General features: G+C 32.8%; 2 protein-coding genes across 2 annotated transcripts; both read right to left on the reverse strand.

Moving 5' to 3' along the window:
* Positions 1–9728: 9728 nt before the first annotated feature.
* Positions 9729–12034, reverse strand: LOC138883403 (uncharacterized). The gene is made up of 6 exons (XM_070164086.1): positions 11030–12034; positions 10908–10938; positions 10654–10821; positions 10393–10548; positions 10021–10096; positions 9729–9978 (listed from the first exon to the last, which is right to left on the reverse strand). The coding sequence occupies exons 1-6, from the start codon at positions 12032–12034 to the stop codon at positions 9729–9731; spliced, it is 1686 nt and encodes a 561-aa protein (XP_070020187.1).
* A 3578-nt stretch (positions 12035–15612) lies between these two features.
* LOC104240782 (protein GAST1-like) lies at positions 15613–16938 on the reverse strand. Its single transcript, XM_009795667.2, has 4 exons — positions 16689–16938; positions 16439–16495; positions 16304–16337; positions 15613–16082 (listed from the first exon to the last, which is right to left on the reverse strand). The coding sequence occupies exons 1-4, from the start codon at positions 16758–16760 to the stop codon at positions 15901–15903; spliced, it is 345 nt and encodes a 114-aa protein (XP_009793969.1). The 5' UTR covers positions 16761–16938; the 3' UTR covers positions 15613–15900.
* Between the last annotated feature and the right edge of the window lie 1250 nt (positions 16939–18188).

The raw sequence follows: 18188 nt of genomic DNA on the forward strand, positions 1-18188 counted from the left end.
CTTTTGAAGCCTCGTGCCACAATCAAATTCCCTTTGGTTATCTTCCACGATCCGTTGCCGAATGTTGTTGTATATCCTTCACCGTCAATCTGACCCATAGATATTAGATTTTTCTTGAGGCCAGGAACATGTCGTACATTTTGTAATTTCCATAGCGTGCCTTGTGAAGTCTTTATATGAACTTCACCTTTTCCGGCAATGTTGAGAGGTTCGCCGTCTGCTAGATAAACTTTCCCAAATTTTCCAGCAATATAATTATGTAATAATTCTTTGCATGATGTAGAGTGAAAGGATGCATCTGAGTCTAGAATCCAAGATTCGACTGGACTGTCTGCACAACAAATTAGTGCATCACCGACTTGTTCAGCAATTACATTTGCTGAATTTTCTTCATTCTTCTTCTTTGGTTCTCTACACTGGCTACTGTACTGACCCTTTTTTATCGCAATTCCAACAAGTAATGTCCTTGCAACTTTTAGATTGTCCTTTTCTCCTTGACTTTGATCTGCCACGACCATAACTCTGTCCTCTTTGGTTGATTCTCCTATGCTTTCGGTACCAAAAGCAGATCCTAGGGAATCACTTGATTCTCTTCGGCGAATATTTTCGCTTAGAACCAAGTCTCTAATATCATTCAATTTGAGTTTGGTACTTCCTGATGAACTGCTAACTGTAGTTACTATTGCAGACCAACTCTCCGGTAGAGATGATAGTAGAATCAACGCCCTGATTTCGTCATCAATTGTTATATTAACAGAACTCAACTGAGTTAATATTATATTAAACTCATTGATATGTTTCGTGACTGATCCACCTTCTGTCATCTTTAAGTTGAACAATCGATGCATCAAATAGACTTTATTTGAAGCAGATGGCTTCTCGTACATATTTGATAACGCCTTCATCAGGCCTGCAGTGGTCTTCTCGTTAATGATGTTAAACGTCACATTTCGTGTTAGCGTCAAACGAATCACACCAAGAGCTTGGCGATCTAATAGATCCCAATCTGCTTTGTCCATAGTCTCTAGTTTCATGTCGGTCAGAGGTAAGTGTAATTTTTTCTGGTACAAATAATTCTCTATTTGCATTTTCCAGAATCCAAAATCTTTGTCATTGAACTTGTCAATCTTAACCTTCCCTTCTTCCGATGCCATTTTTCACAAAAAATTTATGTGAATAGTACGTTGATCAATAGTGTCGCACTATTCTTGTGAATAGTACCTGCACCAATACTATACTTTTCTACCAGAATTATACTGTCTGTGCTCTGATACCAGTTGTTGGGAAGTGTGTCAGACTAATAGAAGGAAAAGAATATTTAAGAGAGAAAAACAATAAATTGCACAAGACAAGACAAAACACGATTTACGTGGTTCGGCAATTTTTGCCTACTCCACGGTCACATAAAGAATAACTCTTTATTAATTGAAGAGAGAAAGTAGAATTTTTGGGATGATCTACAAATGAAAATATAGACCCCTATTTATAGGCATTTGAATGTCCTGCCGAGGTAAGCGCTTACATCATAAGAATGCCGATGTAAGCGCTTACATCATAAGAATGCCGAGGTAAGCGTTTAAATCACAAGAATGTCGATGTAAGCGTTTATATCATGTTTTCGTCTCTTTTTTATTTTTCTTTCTTTTGTTTTGTCTACTTTCACATACAACAATAGGTTTGCTCCTATCATTTTCAAGTTTTTGTACACTTACTAAATAAGTTTAATCTACATCAATATTATTTGTATTTAAAAGGTTTTGTACACTTACCAAATAAGTTTAATAATTTTAATTATAAGTGTATTAATCTAAATAACTACTACTTATTTTCTTATATATCTAATTTAATTAACACTATATTAATTCGAATAGTAAAAGCAGATTTGAGAGACAAAAGATGATTTATAATTAATATTAAAACCATTAAATATTTTCAAGCAAATTCAATTTATCAAAACGATTATTATGAAAAAAGGGAGGGAATAGCTGCTTATTTTGACCGTTTGACTTATATTGCTTGCGCAATGTGTCACTAGTAGGTCCAATCAAGCCCATAAATTGGACCATTCATTTCAACAAGCAAAATTGAAATTCCATTTTCCTGCAGTTAGATGGACTAAGGGGCGGATGCAGCTTGAACAGTTGAACATATGGGTCATTTGAACCCCGTACTTTCGACGCAGAGTATAAATTTATGCGTAAAAATTCACAAAATGATAAGAAATAGTAGTAGATATGAAGCCAACCTTAAAAAATATAATTGGTTTGAATCCATGTAACTTAAATTCTAGATTCGTCTCTGGGTGGACTAATAACCCTCGAATATTTTTGAGAAATTTTCATAAACCACTATAGTTTAGAGCCTAATAATTATAATTTGCCTAATTACCATTCGTAGCTACTGTTCAATTATTACTAACTTACTTGTATCAAATATATACAGGGATATATACAAAGATACAATCTGCATCACAACGAATACAACTAAGGCAAAATACAGAAATACAAATAAATAAAATGTTCTTGTTGAGATTCAAACTCAGGACCTTTGCTAGCTAAGGAGGCGCTCTAACCAGCCTAGCTACGAGAGCTTGTTGCTCTCTTATTTCAGTTCAAAACAATTAATCTCTTATTTCATGAATTTGCTATAAAATTTAAATATAATTACAAATGGTAAATCTGCTAAAAGTATAACTATGCTTATGATAAATACAGTATAAATATTTGATGTGTCGCGTAATATTTCCAATATTTTTTCTAGGAACAAAAGACAGTTAAAGGAAAACGAAAATAATTATTTAAAAAGAAAAACCTAACTTAAGGGTAATGACTTTTCAAAACCCTAGTGGGTCTCTTAAGTGTCTATAAATAAGTGAAATAGCATATGTAATTTGGTCACAACCCAAAAGACACAAAACAAAACACAACGATTTTTGAGACTTTGATGGCTGGTCTTCAATACAATTTCTTCCCAACAGATTTCTTTTTCCCAGCTCAGAAAACAGTGAGTGGAGACAACATATCTCAGCAGAATCTCTTAATCAAGACAAGAAAGAGTGATGAATCTCTAGATGATTCGAAACCACAGGGCAAAACTGTTAACAAGACTCTCAAAGCCATTTCTTCTTCTTCTTCTTCTTCTTCTTCTTCTTCTTCTTTACTTGCTTTGGTTCCTATCCCAAAACAGAAGCAAAATCAAGATCAAATTATTTCAAGTCCTACGGAAAGAAGTCTTTAATCATACATTTATTGTAAGATTAAGTACTCTTTCGTGTTTGCTCTCTGTTCTTCTATTGCGGCTTTTTTTTTTTTTTTTTGATGATTATATAAATATATTTAGGATTAGGAGGCATCAGATTTTATTTGATGTGTCGTACAAGTTTGCAGTCGAATAATGAAAAAACACTCATTTCTATCCGTTTTATGGCTTTTTTCCCCCTTTTTGGGGTAAAATTATTGGATTATCGCTCATCTAATAATATTAAAATTAAAATATCATTGAGGAAATAAGTGGCATGAATGGTAAAAGGAAAATGGAGATCTTAATAAGCAATAAGGTTCTGATTATGGATTACTTGATTTTGATATTGACTCAGATCCTAATAAGCAATAAGGCTCTAAATTACTCAATTTTGTCCTCCGTTTCTCTTTTGTATTGATGCTCATGTCATTAGCAAATTTGAGTTTCAATATAAAATTAATAAACTTTACATGTCCAAATTCTTGAAATTTAAATTTATCCTTCAACTTTGCATTTTAAAAATTATCCTCAAGGCTGAGCTCCTTTCAAAATAAGGGCAAAACCGTAATATTAAATCAAAATCTAAAAAAAAATGTGAAAGTTGTTCAATTTCTGACACTAGGGAGACAAATTTAATCTTCAAAGTTTACATCCTTTTGGTCAATTAGGATGGCTTTCTGATGAAAGATAAAAGAACAAACCACAATATTAAAAAATAATTATAAAACATGTTTTTTTTTTTGAAAACAAACAAAATTTGACTTTGAGGCAAGGCAGCTAGCTGCGCACATGCCGAGTCTCAACAATTCAATAATACTTTTCTGTTTTCAGCGAAATTTTATTCTATTGGAGTAAGTCAAATCAGGCTACCCAAGATTGACCAAGCAAAATTGTTTTAATGTGGTGTAGAATATCCCAGTATTAACTTTTGTCTACAATTAAGAGAATTAGACATACGTTAGGTCTGCTTATAACATTAATTGACTTTTCGAGGCTTACAACTTACGATTTCTAAAAAAAAGTAGTGGCTCTAATTGCTGTCCACTTACTCTACGTTGTCCTTTGAAGGCTTTAACGACCAATTTTACTTGAAAGGAATTGTCCTTTTCTTTTCTCTTGAGTCTATTACTCACATGATCACTCAACTATCCCAAATTATCACCTAAAGTCACTTTTTTTTCGTTTATAACAACAAAGTCACTGAACTATGTCTATTGCACTCAGAAAGTCACTTAACTAGATTTTACAAATTTTGGATTGCCAAATACCTATTTTACCCTTTAAATTATAAACATTTATCTTATTTTTATTTTTTTTAAACTTTTTAATATTATGATTTTTTTTTCTTTTTAATTTACATTATGGACCTACCTATAGAATAAATAAATATTATTTACAAATTAAAAAAATAAAAAGTATTTAAGCATATATAATGCTGGAACAACAAAATAATGAGCATAGTAAGAAAATTAATTAGAATAATTTGTTAGTAATAATAATTTTAGTATTAACAACAAAAATTCAAAAATTTATTTACATAATTTAGAATGAAAGAAAATGCGGTAGCAGTAAGGTTTGCGTTCACACTACCTTCCCCACACCCCATTTATGGGGTCAAACTGGGTTTGTTATTGTTGTTGTAGTAGAATGAAAGAAAATAGAAGTTGTAAAATATATATTCCATACAAGTAATATAAAAATAATTATTTAAATAAAGGTATTTTTATAATATACATTATATATTCTTGAAAATTATGCTCAATTATATTATATATATTCCATGCACAACTTAACATAACATATTTTACCCTATACAAATAGTCCATCTGCTTTCCGGTGACATAACTTTGTGTCGTCGGAAAGTTGGTAGAAACATAATGATATAATTGAGCATAATTTTCAAGAATATATAATGTATATTATAAAAATACTTTTATTTAAATAATTATTTTTGTATTATGTGCATTACAACCTTTATTTTCTTTCACTCTGAATTATATAAATACATTTTTGAAATTTGTTGTTAATAATAAAAGTTAAATATAAAATAAAAAGAAGATAAATGTTTATAATTTAGAGGGTAGAATAGGTATTTGGCAATCCAAAATTTGAAAAATCTAGTTGAGTGACCTTCTGAGTGCAATATGCATAGTTTAGTGGCTTTGTTGTTACAAACGAAAGAAAAGTGACTTTAGGAGACAATTTGGGATAGTTGAGTGACCATTTGAGTAATTGACTCTCTTTCTCTGTTATGCACCTTTCCGTGTTGTGTAAATTAATATTTTGGTCATATTCACGGGAAAAGGCTTTAATTGCTTTTGGATGCGGAATTAAAATTTCAATTTTATGAGTTTTGAAGTTTAGAATGATAACTTTAATTATTAATAATTGGATTCTAAAAGAAAAATTACAAGAAAATATACTTGACTTCACACCATAATAAAAATGGCCCATATTTTTAAGTTTTACCCGACCTAGCTTATATTGTACATACTTTGAAAGCACTAACAAATTCAAAATCTATTTCTTTACAACCATTGCTTCTAAAAGCCATGGAGTTAAATCTATGTTGTCACAACCATTGCTTTCACTCTATTTTCTTCTCACATCTTCTACATATGCTTCAAGGGGACATCCGCCATTACTGCTTCCATGTGTCACCTGGTTGCAATGTAAGAAAATTGAACATTCAACATTCCACCATTGAAGGTCATTCAAAGTTTTGCTTTCAAAAATAAGATTTTTTAAGTTTGTTAGATGGATTGGGTGTTGTTCCAATTGATTGAAAATATTAAAAAGAGTTCAAAATTTAAATTTGAAGTGATTTGGAGTAGATTTGAGCAAGATTTGAGTTAAATTTCAGAAAAAACGCAAGGAAGAAGACGAAGTCAGTTTTGGTATAATTATGTATGATCTTGTATAAAAGTGTATACGAGTGTATAAACACATCTTATACACTATTATATATTTTTATAGTCTTTTATACAAGCGTCTGTAGACGAATTTTTTCCACGATTTTCAGTTGCAATTTTTGCTCAAAATCAGTCCAAATCTCCAGTAAATGACTTCAAATTTTATATACAACCTCCTTATATTATTTCTAACAATTCTAGATAATACCCACTCCAAATTTCTCACAAAATCAAATTCGGAATCTAAACCCACATATTTAAGCTTGTTAAAAATCTAATTTTCACTATCTAAATGGATTTGGTTTGTTGAACTAATATATTTGAGTTACAGTTACTGATTCAAAAATTAACTTAAAAGCTTGAGCAATCCTTTTTAAAAATTAAATAGTAATTTTGAGAACCTATTGGAGTTGGATGTTGAATCTTAGCCTATTATTTTTGGGCTAGTTGGTTGTAAATTGAAATATGGGCTATAAAATTGAAAAGCAGGGATTTCAGTTGTTCTTATATGAAATTTTTCCTTAATATAATAAGAGTGCATAGTTAATAAATTTCTTAACAGAAATATATTGTTTAAAAAAAAGTACTCCCTCCGTTCACTTTTACTTGGCATGTATACTAAAAATAGATTTTCATTTTTACTTGTCACTTTGCGCATATCAAGAGAAGACAATTTTTTTCTATTATACCCACATTATTTATTACTCATTTCAAATCATTTTTCAAATCCAATAAAATATGCATCAATTAATATGGGTATCATGATAAATTATGGACTTTATTTATTATTTCTTAAGGGGCGTGAAAAGTCAAAACATGGCAAGTAAAAATGAATGGAGGGAGTATTAGATTCATCCGAATCCGTACTTAGACTTCTACCTCCTCCCTTGATTGCTTTACACTTATATCCTGTTTGGCCAAGCTTCTAAAATCAACTTATTTTGAAAAGTGTTTTTCAAAATGGAGTAGTATTTATAGTGAGAAACAGTTTGTGTTTGACTTATTAATTTGAAAAATACTTTTGTGCCGCAATTAGTTAGTAACCAAGCTTTTAAATAGTGCTTCTAGTATTATTTTTTCAAAAGTGCTTTTCAAAAAAGTATTTTTGGTAAGAAACTTTTTTTTCGACTTCTCAAAAATTATTTCTGCTTCTACTCAAAAATATTTTTTTTTCCTTCTAAAAGCTTGGCCAACACCTTAAATTTGGAAAAAAAATACTTTTGAAAAAAAAGAAAGGCATTTTCATTTTCGGTCAAAACGAAATTTGGCCGAACAAACTATTAATCTCTTGCAATTTGCATTGCATAAAAAAAGTTCTCCACATATTATCTTTCTAAGTAAAGAATGAATATCACTCCTTCCGGCATAGCTACTTCGAAATTAACTTTTAAAATTCTTATCAACTTTTCATGAATCAGAAGATTCAGAACTAAAATCTCCTATCTGATTCAGTCATAGTTAATGTTAAATCCACCATTACCAAGTGGATGTTGAGCTCACATAAGAACGAAGATGAAAGCTATGGAGAGAAACTTCTGGACAATTGCATTTTCTATGTATTGAGAGAAAGAAAAATCAATTACAACAACTGATCCTTACAGATATATACACGTATATATACATTCCAAAACTAGCTCACTTAATTAATACTAACTCTAACACTAATTTTGTTATAACTAACTTCTAACCTCTAATTAAAACTATACTAAAATGACTGCATGTCATTCAATACTCTGTCTCAACTTCTCATTGTACACAGCTGTCATTTTAGCACTTCAATACCCTTCTTCAAGCTAGGTGGTGTAAAGATATTCAACAACCATATCTTGGACAACAAATGATAGTGTTGCACACTTCCAAGTCCCTTTGTTAAAATGCCTGCCTCTTGCTCTTCTGTTGGCACATACTCAGGATGTGCCATGCCTTACTGCATCTTTTCTCTTATGAAATGGCAATCAACTTCTATATATTTTGTTCTTTCATGAAACATAGGGTTGTTAGCTATATGCATTGCTGCCTTGCTGTCTGTGAACAACTGTATTGGGGCATCAATATTGATTTCCAACTCTTTGAGTAAACCTAGTAACCACATAAGTTCAGCTATTGTCAGAGTCATGCTCCTGTATTCTGACTCTACTGATCTTCTTGCTACTGTATTTTATTTCTTTGACTTCCAAGCTATCGAGGAGTTCCCCAACTTCACCAAATACCCTGTTACTGATTTCCTTGAATTTGGACAACTTGCCTAGTCTGTATCACAAAATGCTATTAAGGTTGTACTCTTTTCTGCACTCATCAACACTCCTAATCCTGGCTCATTTTTTACATACTTCACAATTCTGTAAGCTGCTTCAAAGTGTGACTTCTTAGGAGATTACATGAATTGGCTCAAGGTCTGCACACTATATGTTATGTCTGTCCTGGTTAATGTCAAGTAGAGTAGCTTCCCAAACAATCTTTGGTACTCTCTTACATCTTTCAATGTTGTATCATCACGATGTCACAATGCTCATCATATTCAGTAGTGGTAAGTTTCTTGTTCTGCTCCATAAGAGTTAATGCAGGTTTAGAACCTGACAATCCTAATTCTACAATCAGATCCAGGGCATATTTTCTTTGGCAGAGCAAGATTCCCTTTCGTGATCTGCACACCTCTATTCCTAGGAAGTATTTCAGAGTCCCTAGGTCCTTCATCTTGAAGTTGTTTTGTAAAGTGTTCTTTGCTTCCTGAATGAGACCAGCATCATCACCTGTAATGAGAAGGTCATCCACATACACAAGTATTATAACCTATCTGTTGTGCTTCTTCAGATTGAATAGAGAATAATCATGCTTGCTTTGTATGAAACCAGCCTGTAGGAGTGCATTAGTAAGTTTAAGGTTCCACTATCTAGATGCTTGTTTGAGGCTATCTAAAGATTTGAGTAGTCTACATCCTGTATTCCCCCATTAGCTACCAAATCCAGGAGGTAGTTGCATGTATACCTCCTCCTCAAGGTCACCTTGAATAAAGGTATTGTGAACATCCATCTGAAACAATGGCCATTGATTTATAGATGCTAATACAATTACAGTCCTAATAGTTACCATTTTGACTATAAGAGAGAATGTTTCCTAATAGTCCAACCTTTCTTATTGATTGTATCCTTTAGCAACCAATCTAGCTTTGTATCTCTATATTATTCCATCTGACTTATGCTTGATTTTGTATACCCATTTGCAACCAATGAGAACTTTGCCTTTGGGAATAGGAACCACCTCCCATGTCTTATTGCTCACTAGTGCACTTATTTCAGCTTGCATAACATCTATCCATTTCTGATCCTTCATTGCTTGATGATAGGATGTAGGTTCAACATCTGATGTCATTGTAGTAAGATAACTCTAATAGGCAGTACTTAATGTGTCATACCCTAGATAGTTGGACATAGGATATAGGCAAGTAGAATAAGAAGGCTTCATAGTTGGGCAGATGTAATCCTTGGTCCAGATTGGTGGTTTAGACCCTCTGTTGGTTCTTCTAAGCTGCATATGTGATATATCCTCATGTTCCACTTCTGCTGCCTGATGTGACTGTTAAAGTAGAACCTTCCCATTATCACTGCTGGATAAGTCATCTAGCTGGGGAATTGAATCTTCATTTTCAGCATGTGGTTGTCCCATTTCTTGAGCAGGATCCTGCATTTCCTGAACATGAGTATGTTGTTGTGGAGATGCATGTTGTTCTATTGCATATTGTCTAGTTTTTTCAAAGAACAATGGAGGACTTCTTCCTTCTTTCATTATCATGAATGGGAATACATCCTCTCTAAATATAACATCCATGCTGACAAAAAACTTCTTGTCCTTGAGAATGTATAATTTTTACCCCTTTTGAGATGTTGAATATTCCATGTGGACTGCTGCTATTGCCCTAGGTAGAAGTTTATCATTCTGGCTGGTGACTGTAGCAAAACAAAAACAGCCAATAACTCTTAGGTACAGTAGTGAATGTGGTGATTTGTGAAAGACCTCATATGGTGATTTTCCTCCTAGCACAGAGGATGTCAGCCTATTTATCAAATACACAGCTGCTAATACACAATCTCCCCAGAAATATAGTGGTATACCACCTTGGAACCTCAGTGCTCTTGCCACTTCTAAGATATGTTGTGTCTCCTCTCCACCACTCTATTTTATTGTGGAGTGTGTGGGCAACTACTCTGATGTAGTATCCCATTGTCTGATAAAAAAGTTGTACATTCAGAGATGAAGAACTCAGCTCCATTATCAGTTCTAAAACATTTAACATTATGATTAAACTGCACATTTTCCATTTTGATAAAAGGCTTTTGAAGCACAATTGTATCACTTTTTAACTTCATTAAGAACACCCAAATCATCTTTGAATGATCATCTACAAATGTCAAAAAAATATCTATTTCCATTAGAAGTAGGCACCTTGTAGGGTCCCCAGATATCTACATGCACTAATTGAAAAATATTCCTGCTCTAGTTATACTTAGAGGAAAGGGCTTCCTAGGATGTCTTGATAATGGATGTACAGTGCATTTATTGAAATTGTAATCTATAGACATCTTGTTCTTCATGAAAGCCAGCTGCCTCATTACTCTGGCTGGTACATGTCCAAGCCTTCTGTGCCACACATTATTGTCAGCTGTAGGATCTTCTGCCAAACAACTCCCAATATGTTATCTGAGCTTATTTTCACTTGATCCATCTAGTAATAGCAGGTAAATACCACCCTTTCTTTACCAATCCCCTTCACTTTTCCAATGCGTAGGTCCTGAAATACACAGAATGATGGAAAGAAAAGCACTGAGCAAAATAGTTCCTTAGTCAAATTTGAAATTGATAGTAAGTTGTATTTCAGGTACACACAGAACATTGTAAATTGATTCACCACCCGTAATATTACAATTTCCTTGGTATACAACTGGTACTGATTTTCTATTTGGCAGATGAACATTACATCCTTTGGTGTTAGGTAATTTAGTTATATTAGTCAGCAAGTTAATGTTTGAAGTCATATAATTTGTTGCCCCTGTATCAATGATCCAAGGAATATCACATGTTTGAGTCAATTGTGAATCAGTGTTACCTGCCATATTTGCTGCAAACTCTTCTCCCTTGTCCTGATTCAATAGCTTTATTATCTGATTGTACTGCTCATCAGTGAAATATTTGTGCATTCCTTGTCTTGCCACATTAGAATCTGCAGATGTGGCTGCTTGAAACATATCATCTTTTGCATGAAATCCATCAACCATGGCTGCATTGGCTTGTCGATATTCATGCTTCTTCTTTCCTTTGAAACCAGGTGGGTAGCCCACCAACTTATAACAAGTATCCTTAGTGTGACCTTTGATTCTACAATACTCATAAGATAGATTTCCATACCTTTTGACCTTCTGTGGATTATCTCTTGAACTCATTAAGGCAGTAGAATCATTCACCTCATTCACATGCGTATTGGTCATACAGACTTTCCTTTGGCTTTCCTCATGAATTAGCATAGCATATGCATGACTCACACTTGGTGATGGGGACAAGAGTAGCATCTGACTTCTAATGGCACTAAAGCTATCATTTAATCTCATCAAAAATTGAAAAAGCTTCTGTTGTTCTAGGTGTGTTATGAATTCCCTTGTTTCAGGAGTTACAAGCAGATTTGGAATAAGAGAACTATATGCATCCCACAATAGTTTAAGTCTAGAATGATAAGCAGAAATACTGGAGGTACCTTGAGAAACTGCAGCAATTTTGCGATAAAGATTGTAGATCCTTGATCCATTGATTTTGTTAAAACGATCCTGTAAATCAGTCCAAACCTCATGAGCATTACTGTCATAGACTATCCCATTCACTAATTTTGGTGACATAGTGTTCATAATCCAAGTCAAAACTGTGGCATTGACACGTTCCTAATCCTCGCCTAGATTATCAGTGAATTGATCCTTAGTGCATGTACCATTTATGAACCCTAGTTTTCGTTTAACTTTCAACGCGATCTTCATTGCTTTGCTCCAAACTGAATAATTCTCGCTCCCAGTCAATCGGACTGAAATTATTACATTTCTCGGTGCATTTGAAGGTTGTAGATACAACGGATGTCGCGAATTCTCAATATCCAATTTAGCCATTGTCGATTTACTCAGAAATTGGGGAATTGAGAATAGGCAAAGAACAATTGAAATTTCTCTCAACGATTTCATAGAACAACTCTTAAAACCAGAGTCACACAGCTTTGATCGGTTCTCTTCAGCTCTGATACCATGTTAAATCCACCTTACTGAGTGGATGCTGAGCTCAACTAAGAACGAAGATGAAAGCTATGGAGAGAAGCTTCTGGACAGTTGCATTTTTTGTGCATTGAGAGAAAGAAAAATTAATTACAACAATTCTTTCTTACAGATACATACACGTATATATACACTCCAAAACTAGCTCACTTAATTAGTATTAACTCTAACACTAATTATGTTATAACTAACTTCTAGACTCTAATTAAAATTATGCTAAAGTGACTGCCTGTCACTCAATACTCTATCTCAGCTTCTCAGATTTTCACTGTACACAACTATCATTTTAGCACTTCAACAGTTAAAGCCTCAACACCTCCTTGAACTTGATACCATTTATTTAATGTGCACTTAAATTATTTTTAGTCCAAATTATTTTTGAACTTGGCAACCTTGACATCTTGAAACTCAAAGAAAGACAATTGTCGGTCAAACGATACAAGACACACCAAAATGAAAAATTGTTCTTATGCAACAATCTCAATAACGTTCAAAACAAAATGAATAAAATACTCCCTTCCAAAAACAATAAGTGACCAATTTGCTTTGAGCACACCCATTAAGGAAATACCAAATTCTAGATAAAAATAGTTAGTGTGACTAAACTACCCTTCATTAAATGTTGCACCATAGTAATAGTAGCACTTACTTCTCTTCTCAAATGTGAGGAGTAAATGATATTTTAGGGATACGTACATAAGAGTAATTTTAGAAAAATAAATTGAATTTTTTCTTGATTATATAAATGGACACTTATTTTGGACCAAAATAAAAAAGCAAATTAGTCACTTATTGTGGACGGGAGGGAGTAGTAACCTAGTAGTGGCAGCGACGGATCCACCATCATATTATTCAAAGCGGAACATAAATTTATGTATAAGAGTTCACTATAGTTACAACAAAGAGTAGATATAAACAAGGTTACTTTACAAATATAATGAGTTTAATGCTAAAAACATTAAGGGATTTTAACCTAGATATACTATAATAAAAACCTATTTACCTCTTTTATTTAGCTTCCTTATTAATTACTTTGTATATCCATATTTACAAATTATATACAAAATCATAAAAAGAAGAAAATTCAAGATCCCTTAAATTTAGCCTATTAGTTCCATGATACCCAACCCCCCATTTCCAATATCCCTACATTTAAGATTCTATTCCTTTTCCAAATGATTTCAAAAATATTTTCTCTCTTTCTTAACAATCACGCAAAATCTCTCTTAATTTTTTATAACCACTGTTAAATAGGGCAGTCCTGTGCACTAAGCTCCCGCTATGTGCGGGGTCCGGGGAAGGGCCGGACCACAAGAGTCTATCGTATGCAGCCTTACCCTACATTTCTACAAGAGACTGTTTCCACGGCTCGAACTCGTGACCTCTTGGTCATATGGCAGCTATGCCATGACTCGAACCCGTGACTTTCTAGTCACTGTTATCCCCCCAAAATTATCGATTCTTTTCCTTTTCCAAAGCTTTTCAAACCCAATTTCCTCTTTCTTACTAATCACCCAAAATCTCTCGTTCTTATTGATATAATGCAGACAAAATTCGGAATACTGCTTTAGAATCAAGTTGTGGGTAAGTTATGAATCTTGTTTTATTTCTTTCCAAATTTTTATTCTATGTGACTTGTATATGATACTTCAATACCCAAAACAATACTTGATACAATACTAATACAATTATAATAGATTTTTAATATAGAGTTGTGGATGAAATTTGAAGAAGATGAAGATCATAATTGTATCACAATTTTTCAGAAATGTATCACGATTGTATTATAATTGTATATGTATCATAATTGGTGAAGGAATTATATTACAAATGTATGATAATTGTATATTCATTGCATATTATTACGATCGAGCAGCTGTGAGTTTGTGACGAATTTCACATTTTGTATCACAAATATATGATAATTATATATTATTTTATTAGTATTGTATCGTGTATTATTTTGGATATTAATATACCATATAGATACAATTGTGATACAAATATGATACAATTATGTTTTAAGCATTGATGTATCTGATACAATTCAAATGCAATTATGATACATTTATCAGACAATTATCATACAATTCCTGAATATTTCTTCATTTTCAGTGTTGTCCAGTCTCCCAGCAAAAGAATGATGCAATTGATGATTTTTTAATAATATAAAGTTGTCGGTGTAGGCATGTAAAATTTATTGAGTTTAAATTCAATAAATAATTTGGACCATATTTTAAATATACTAGTCCAAATAAATATTATGAACTAATATAATTGAGTTAATTATATAAATAAGCCCAACATAATTAGGCTACAAATGATGATCCCACTTCATTAGGCCCAAGATATCATCTTCCTAGAGGCCCAGTTTGGTGCCACGCGTGAAATGACGTGGCATGCCAAGTCAAATAGAAGAGCCAATAGGATCATGCCACGTGTCAAAATGACAAGGCATGCCAAGTCACATTAAAAGGTCAATGAAACTGAGCCATGTGTGCAAGTGGCATGTTCTGGCCAATCAAATGCGGCCTTGTCGCACTTCAATTTGATTGGTCGGAAAGAGTTTGTTCTTATCATAACTCTTCCCTCCCACAATTATAAATATGAGTCTTCATAACCTAGAAAAAATACCAGAAGTTATAACAAGAAGCAAGAGAGAGCTCGTGGATCAAACACTGCAAATTTCTCTACAAGTCTTGCGTTCAAGAAATCAAGTTCAAGCTCAAGAACGAAGAACAAATCAAGATTCAAGGAGTACGAGTTCAAATCAAAGTTCGTGCTAGTTGAATTCGAGATCATCATTCGTAGCAACAACTACATATTCAAGATCAAGCTCAGAGGCCCTTGAATTTGTTTACTATTGGAAAGAAGAATTAGAGGATTCATAGAGATTGTACACTCACATATTTGAAATAGAATACTACGATTGTTGCAGTATTTTCGGTCTTGATTTTATTTTCTCGACGCAAATTTATTGTCTACAATCGGCAATGGTGGAAAGAGAGAAGGTGGAGATTCTGGGCATAGATTAAGGGATTTTTGATGTAAAGAAAAAGGAGAGAGAAGAGGAGAGGGAAAAAAAGAGAGGAAAGAATGTAATTGAATCCCTTAATTAAAAGCACTAATAATAGGGTGGGAGTGAGTAATCTACATAATTTGTAAGAAAAATCTAGATATTTATTAAAAATTAAGAATCATAGAGAATATAGGTAAACATAGAAAACATAGGTTGAATCCACAAAGTTTAAATGCTGAATTCGTACATGAACAGTGGTAAGACCAAACCCAAACTTAACGCAATGTTATGTTCAGCACTGGTCCATAATCCATATTGACTGATTTCATTTCGATAATGACTTTCAATCATGTTGGGCTAACAGAATTTATGACTACATTAAGGAATGCACACACCCATTTAGGAACTTAATTAGGAGGAAAATTAATTAAGGACATTTAGGGCCTCCTCTCTTGGTCTTCCAGTTATTGTAGCAAGGGCAAAATTGCTTGTTTCCATAGGTTCCTGGAGGCACACAAAGGCACTTCGCACAGCATTTTTGACAGAAAAACATGCATGGTTTCTTGAATGCTGTCTTTGAACATCTGTACATACACCTCGCTCCACACTCTGCAAATTTATACAGACACAAAAAAGAATTGCCTCAGTCATCTCTAACCACTTATTTCATCTTAGGGAAGTAAAAATGACCCAGATGTTTAAAACTCGCCCAAATTTTAACGGGTTGAGCATTTGTAATAAGTGAATTAATTGTGTAAATATTTTTTATTTCGTGAATACATAGAGCTTAAACTCTAAAAAAAATTAGGCGTGCAACAGAATTCTCATACCTTGAGGATGGAGGCTACCAGGAGTGATACCATACTAGAAAAAATGGCAATTAAAGACGTAAGGATTAGCAACTTAATAATTAGGATGAAAAAAGAAGTAGAATTCAAATTGCTCTTTCTCCTAGCAATTCTTACCATAGGAAAAGTATTGGGAGGTTGAGCCTGAGGTGCTGGAGGCTCTGCTATACTTGCCTGCGAAACATTAATGTAAGGCATGTAATGTCACCAACAACCACACTATTATTACTATGTCTCAATCTCAAATAAATTGAGTTCGCTATACATATGTCACTCCTTTTAAACTCTATTTTGGTTGTCATTAGTAACCAAAAGGAATTGATATAAAAAATAAAAAATAAACAAAAAAAGAGGAATAGGAACTTACGTGGGTTGAAACAAGAAGAACCATTAATAGAATAAGATGGAGTAGTATTACAATACTAGGCTTCCTTTCCATTTTGTTTCTCTGTCGCTACAAAATAATTGACCAAAGTGGGAAGTGGGAGGTGAGATAGCTGGCTGAAGAATTTATAGGCAGTTATTAGTGGTTTGTCTATATATGACGTTTGAGAATTTTATTGGTATATCATATTGTTCTCTCTTCTCTGCATGGGGGAGGGTGCAATATGTTAAACAGTATATATCTGATAGCAACATTATAATATATTGCCAAACTTTAGGTTCTGTAAAATTACTTTTAGATCCTTGTCCTTCTTCTTTTTCCTTTAATCATTGTTGTTTTTGTTGTTCGTTTGGACAGGCAAGAGCTTAATTCACTTGAATGGTTTAAGACTTTAAGTTATATCACAAGGAATTAAAAAGAGAAATAACTTTGTACTAAGAAGAGTCAAAGTACCTAGGAGGTCTTATCTAGTAAAGAAAGTGAAAACTATTTTGAGATAGTGCAAAAGGAAAACATTTAATTGATGTGGAAAAAATGTACTTTTTACTCATTTAAATTTCAAAATTTGTCCTTTTTTAAACTATTGATAATATTGTTAACTAAGGCGTAAAAATTAATCATGAGAGCTTATAGAATATGTGTGGTTTCTGTGACAAGAGCAAGAAAATTACGAAACTTAATATACGACACTCGGGGGTCATTTGGTTGGATGTATTAGGAAAACAAATATATGTATTAGTTTTGATATTATTAATCTGCTAGTATTTTTCAACCTATGTATAATTAATATCCGTATTAATTATACACCATATTCAATATTATTCTTTATATATAGCAAATTATGACATTAGCAATACTATAAGGGGTCGTTTGGTAGCCGGTTAGAAAGGAGTTATCCATGTATTAAGACTAGGAAAACTTTATACATTGTTTGGTTAAAAGAAGGGGAAAAAATAATCTCCACATAGAAGCTAGCATAAGTTATACATTATTTGGTTGTTTTTCCTCTTTTCCACATAAAATGTAGCATTGCTAATATAATGTTTGGTTCATGTTTCTCTTTTCTGCATAACTAATACATGTATAAGTTATAAGTAAATATATGTATTATTTATGCAAGGTAGAAGGTGGAATAACTTATACACGTATTAGTAATACTTGTATCAAAACACAAAATGACAAGAATATATACCCTTTATTCAAACTTGTATTTTTTTGCTTAAAAAAAATATTTAAACTATACTAACAATTTTAATAAAATAAAGTAAGCTAATAATAAATAACACTCACATTATTTATATTACTAATCCTTATATAACTACCGCATAACTATTTCCAACATAACTCAATATTGCATAAATTATCCCTGCATAACTAATACATGCATAACTAATCCCTGCATTACTTATTCCTTCATAACCGATACATACGCAACTAATATCTGCATAACTAATACATATATAACTAATACCAGCATAACTC

The sequence above is a fragment of the Nicotiana sylvestris genome, chromosome 12 (genome assembly GCF_000393655.2).
Source record: "Nicotiana sylvestris chromosome 12, ASM39365v2, whole genome shotgun sequence".
Taxonomy (NCBI): domain Eukaryota; kingdom Viridiplantae; phylum Streptophyta; class Magnoliopsida; order Solanales; family Solanaceae; genus Nicotiana; species Nicotiana sylvestris.

Coding starts and splice junctions, on each gene's coding strand:
- LOC138883403 (XM_070164086.1), bottom strand. CDS start 12,034: ATGTCACCAAAATTAGTGAATGGGATAGTCTATGACAGTAATGCTCAT. Junction 10,939..11,029: donor CAATTTACAATGTTCTGTGT/GTACCTGAAATA, acceptor TGTGTATTTCAG/GACCTACGCATTGGAAAAGT. Junction 10,549..10,653: donor TAGGAAGCCCTTTCCTCTAA/GTATAACTAGAG, acceptor TGACATTTGTAG/ATGATCATTCAAAGATGATT.
- LOC104240782 (XM_009795667.2), bottom strand. CDS start 16,760: ATGGAAAGGAAGCCTAGTATTGTAATACTACTCCATCTTATTCTATTA. Junction 16,496..16,688: donor TTCTTCTTGTTTCAACCCAC/GTAAGTTCCTAT, acceptor AATGTTTCGCAG/GCAAGTATAGCAGAGCCTCC. Junction 16,338..16,438: donor CTCCCAATACTTTTCCTATG/GTAAGAATTGCT, acceptor CATTTTTTCTAG/TATGGTATCACTCCTGGTAG.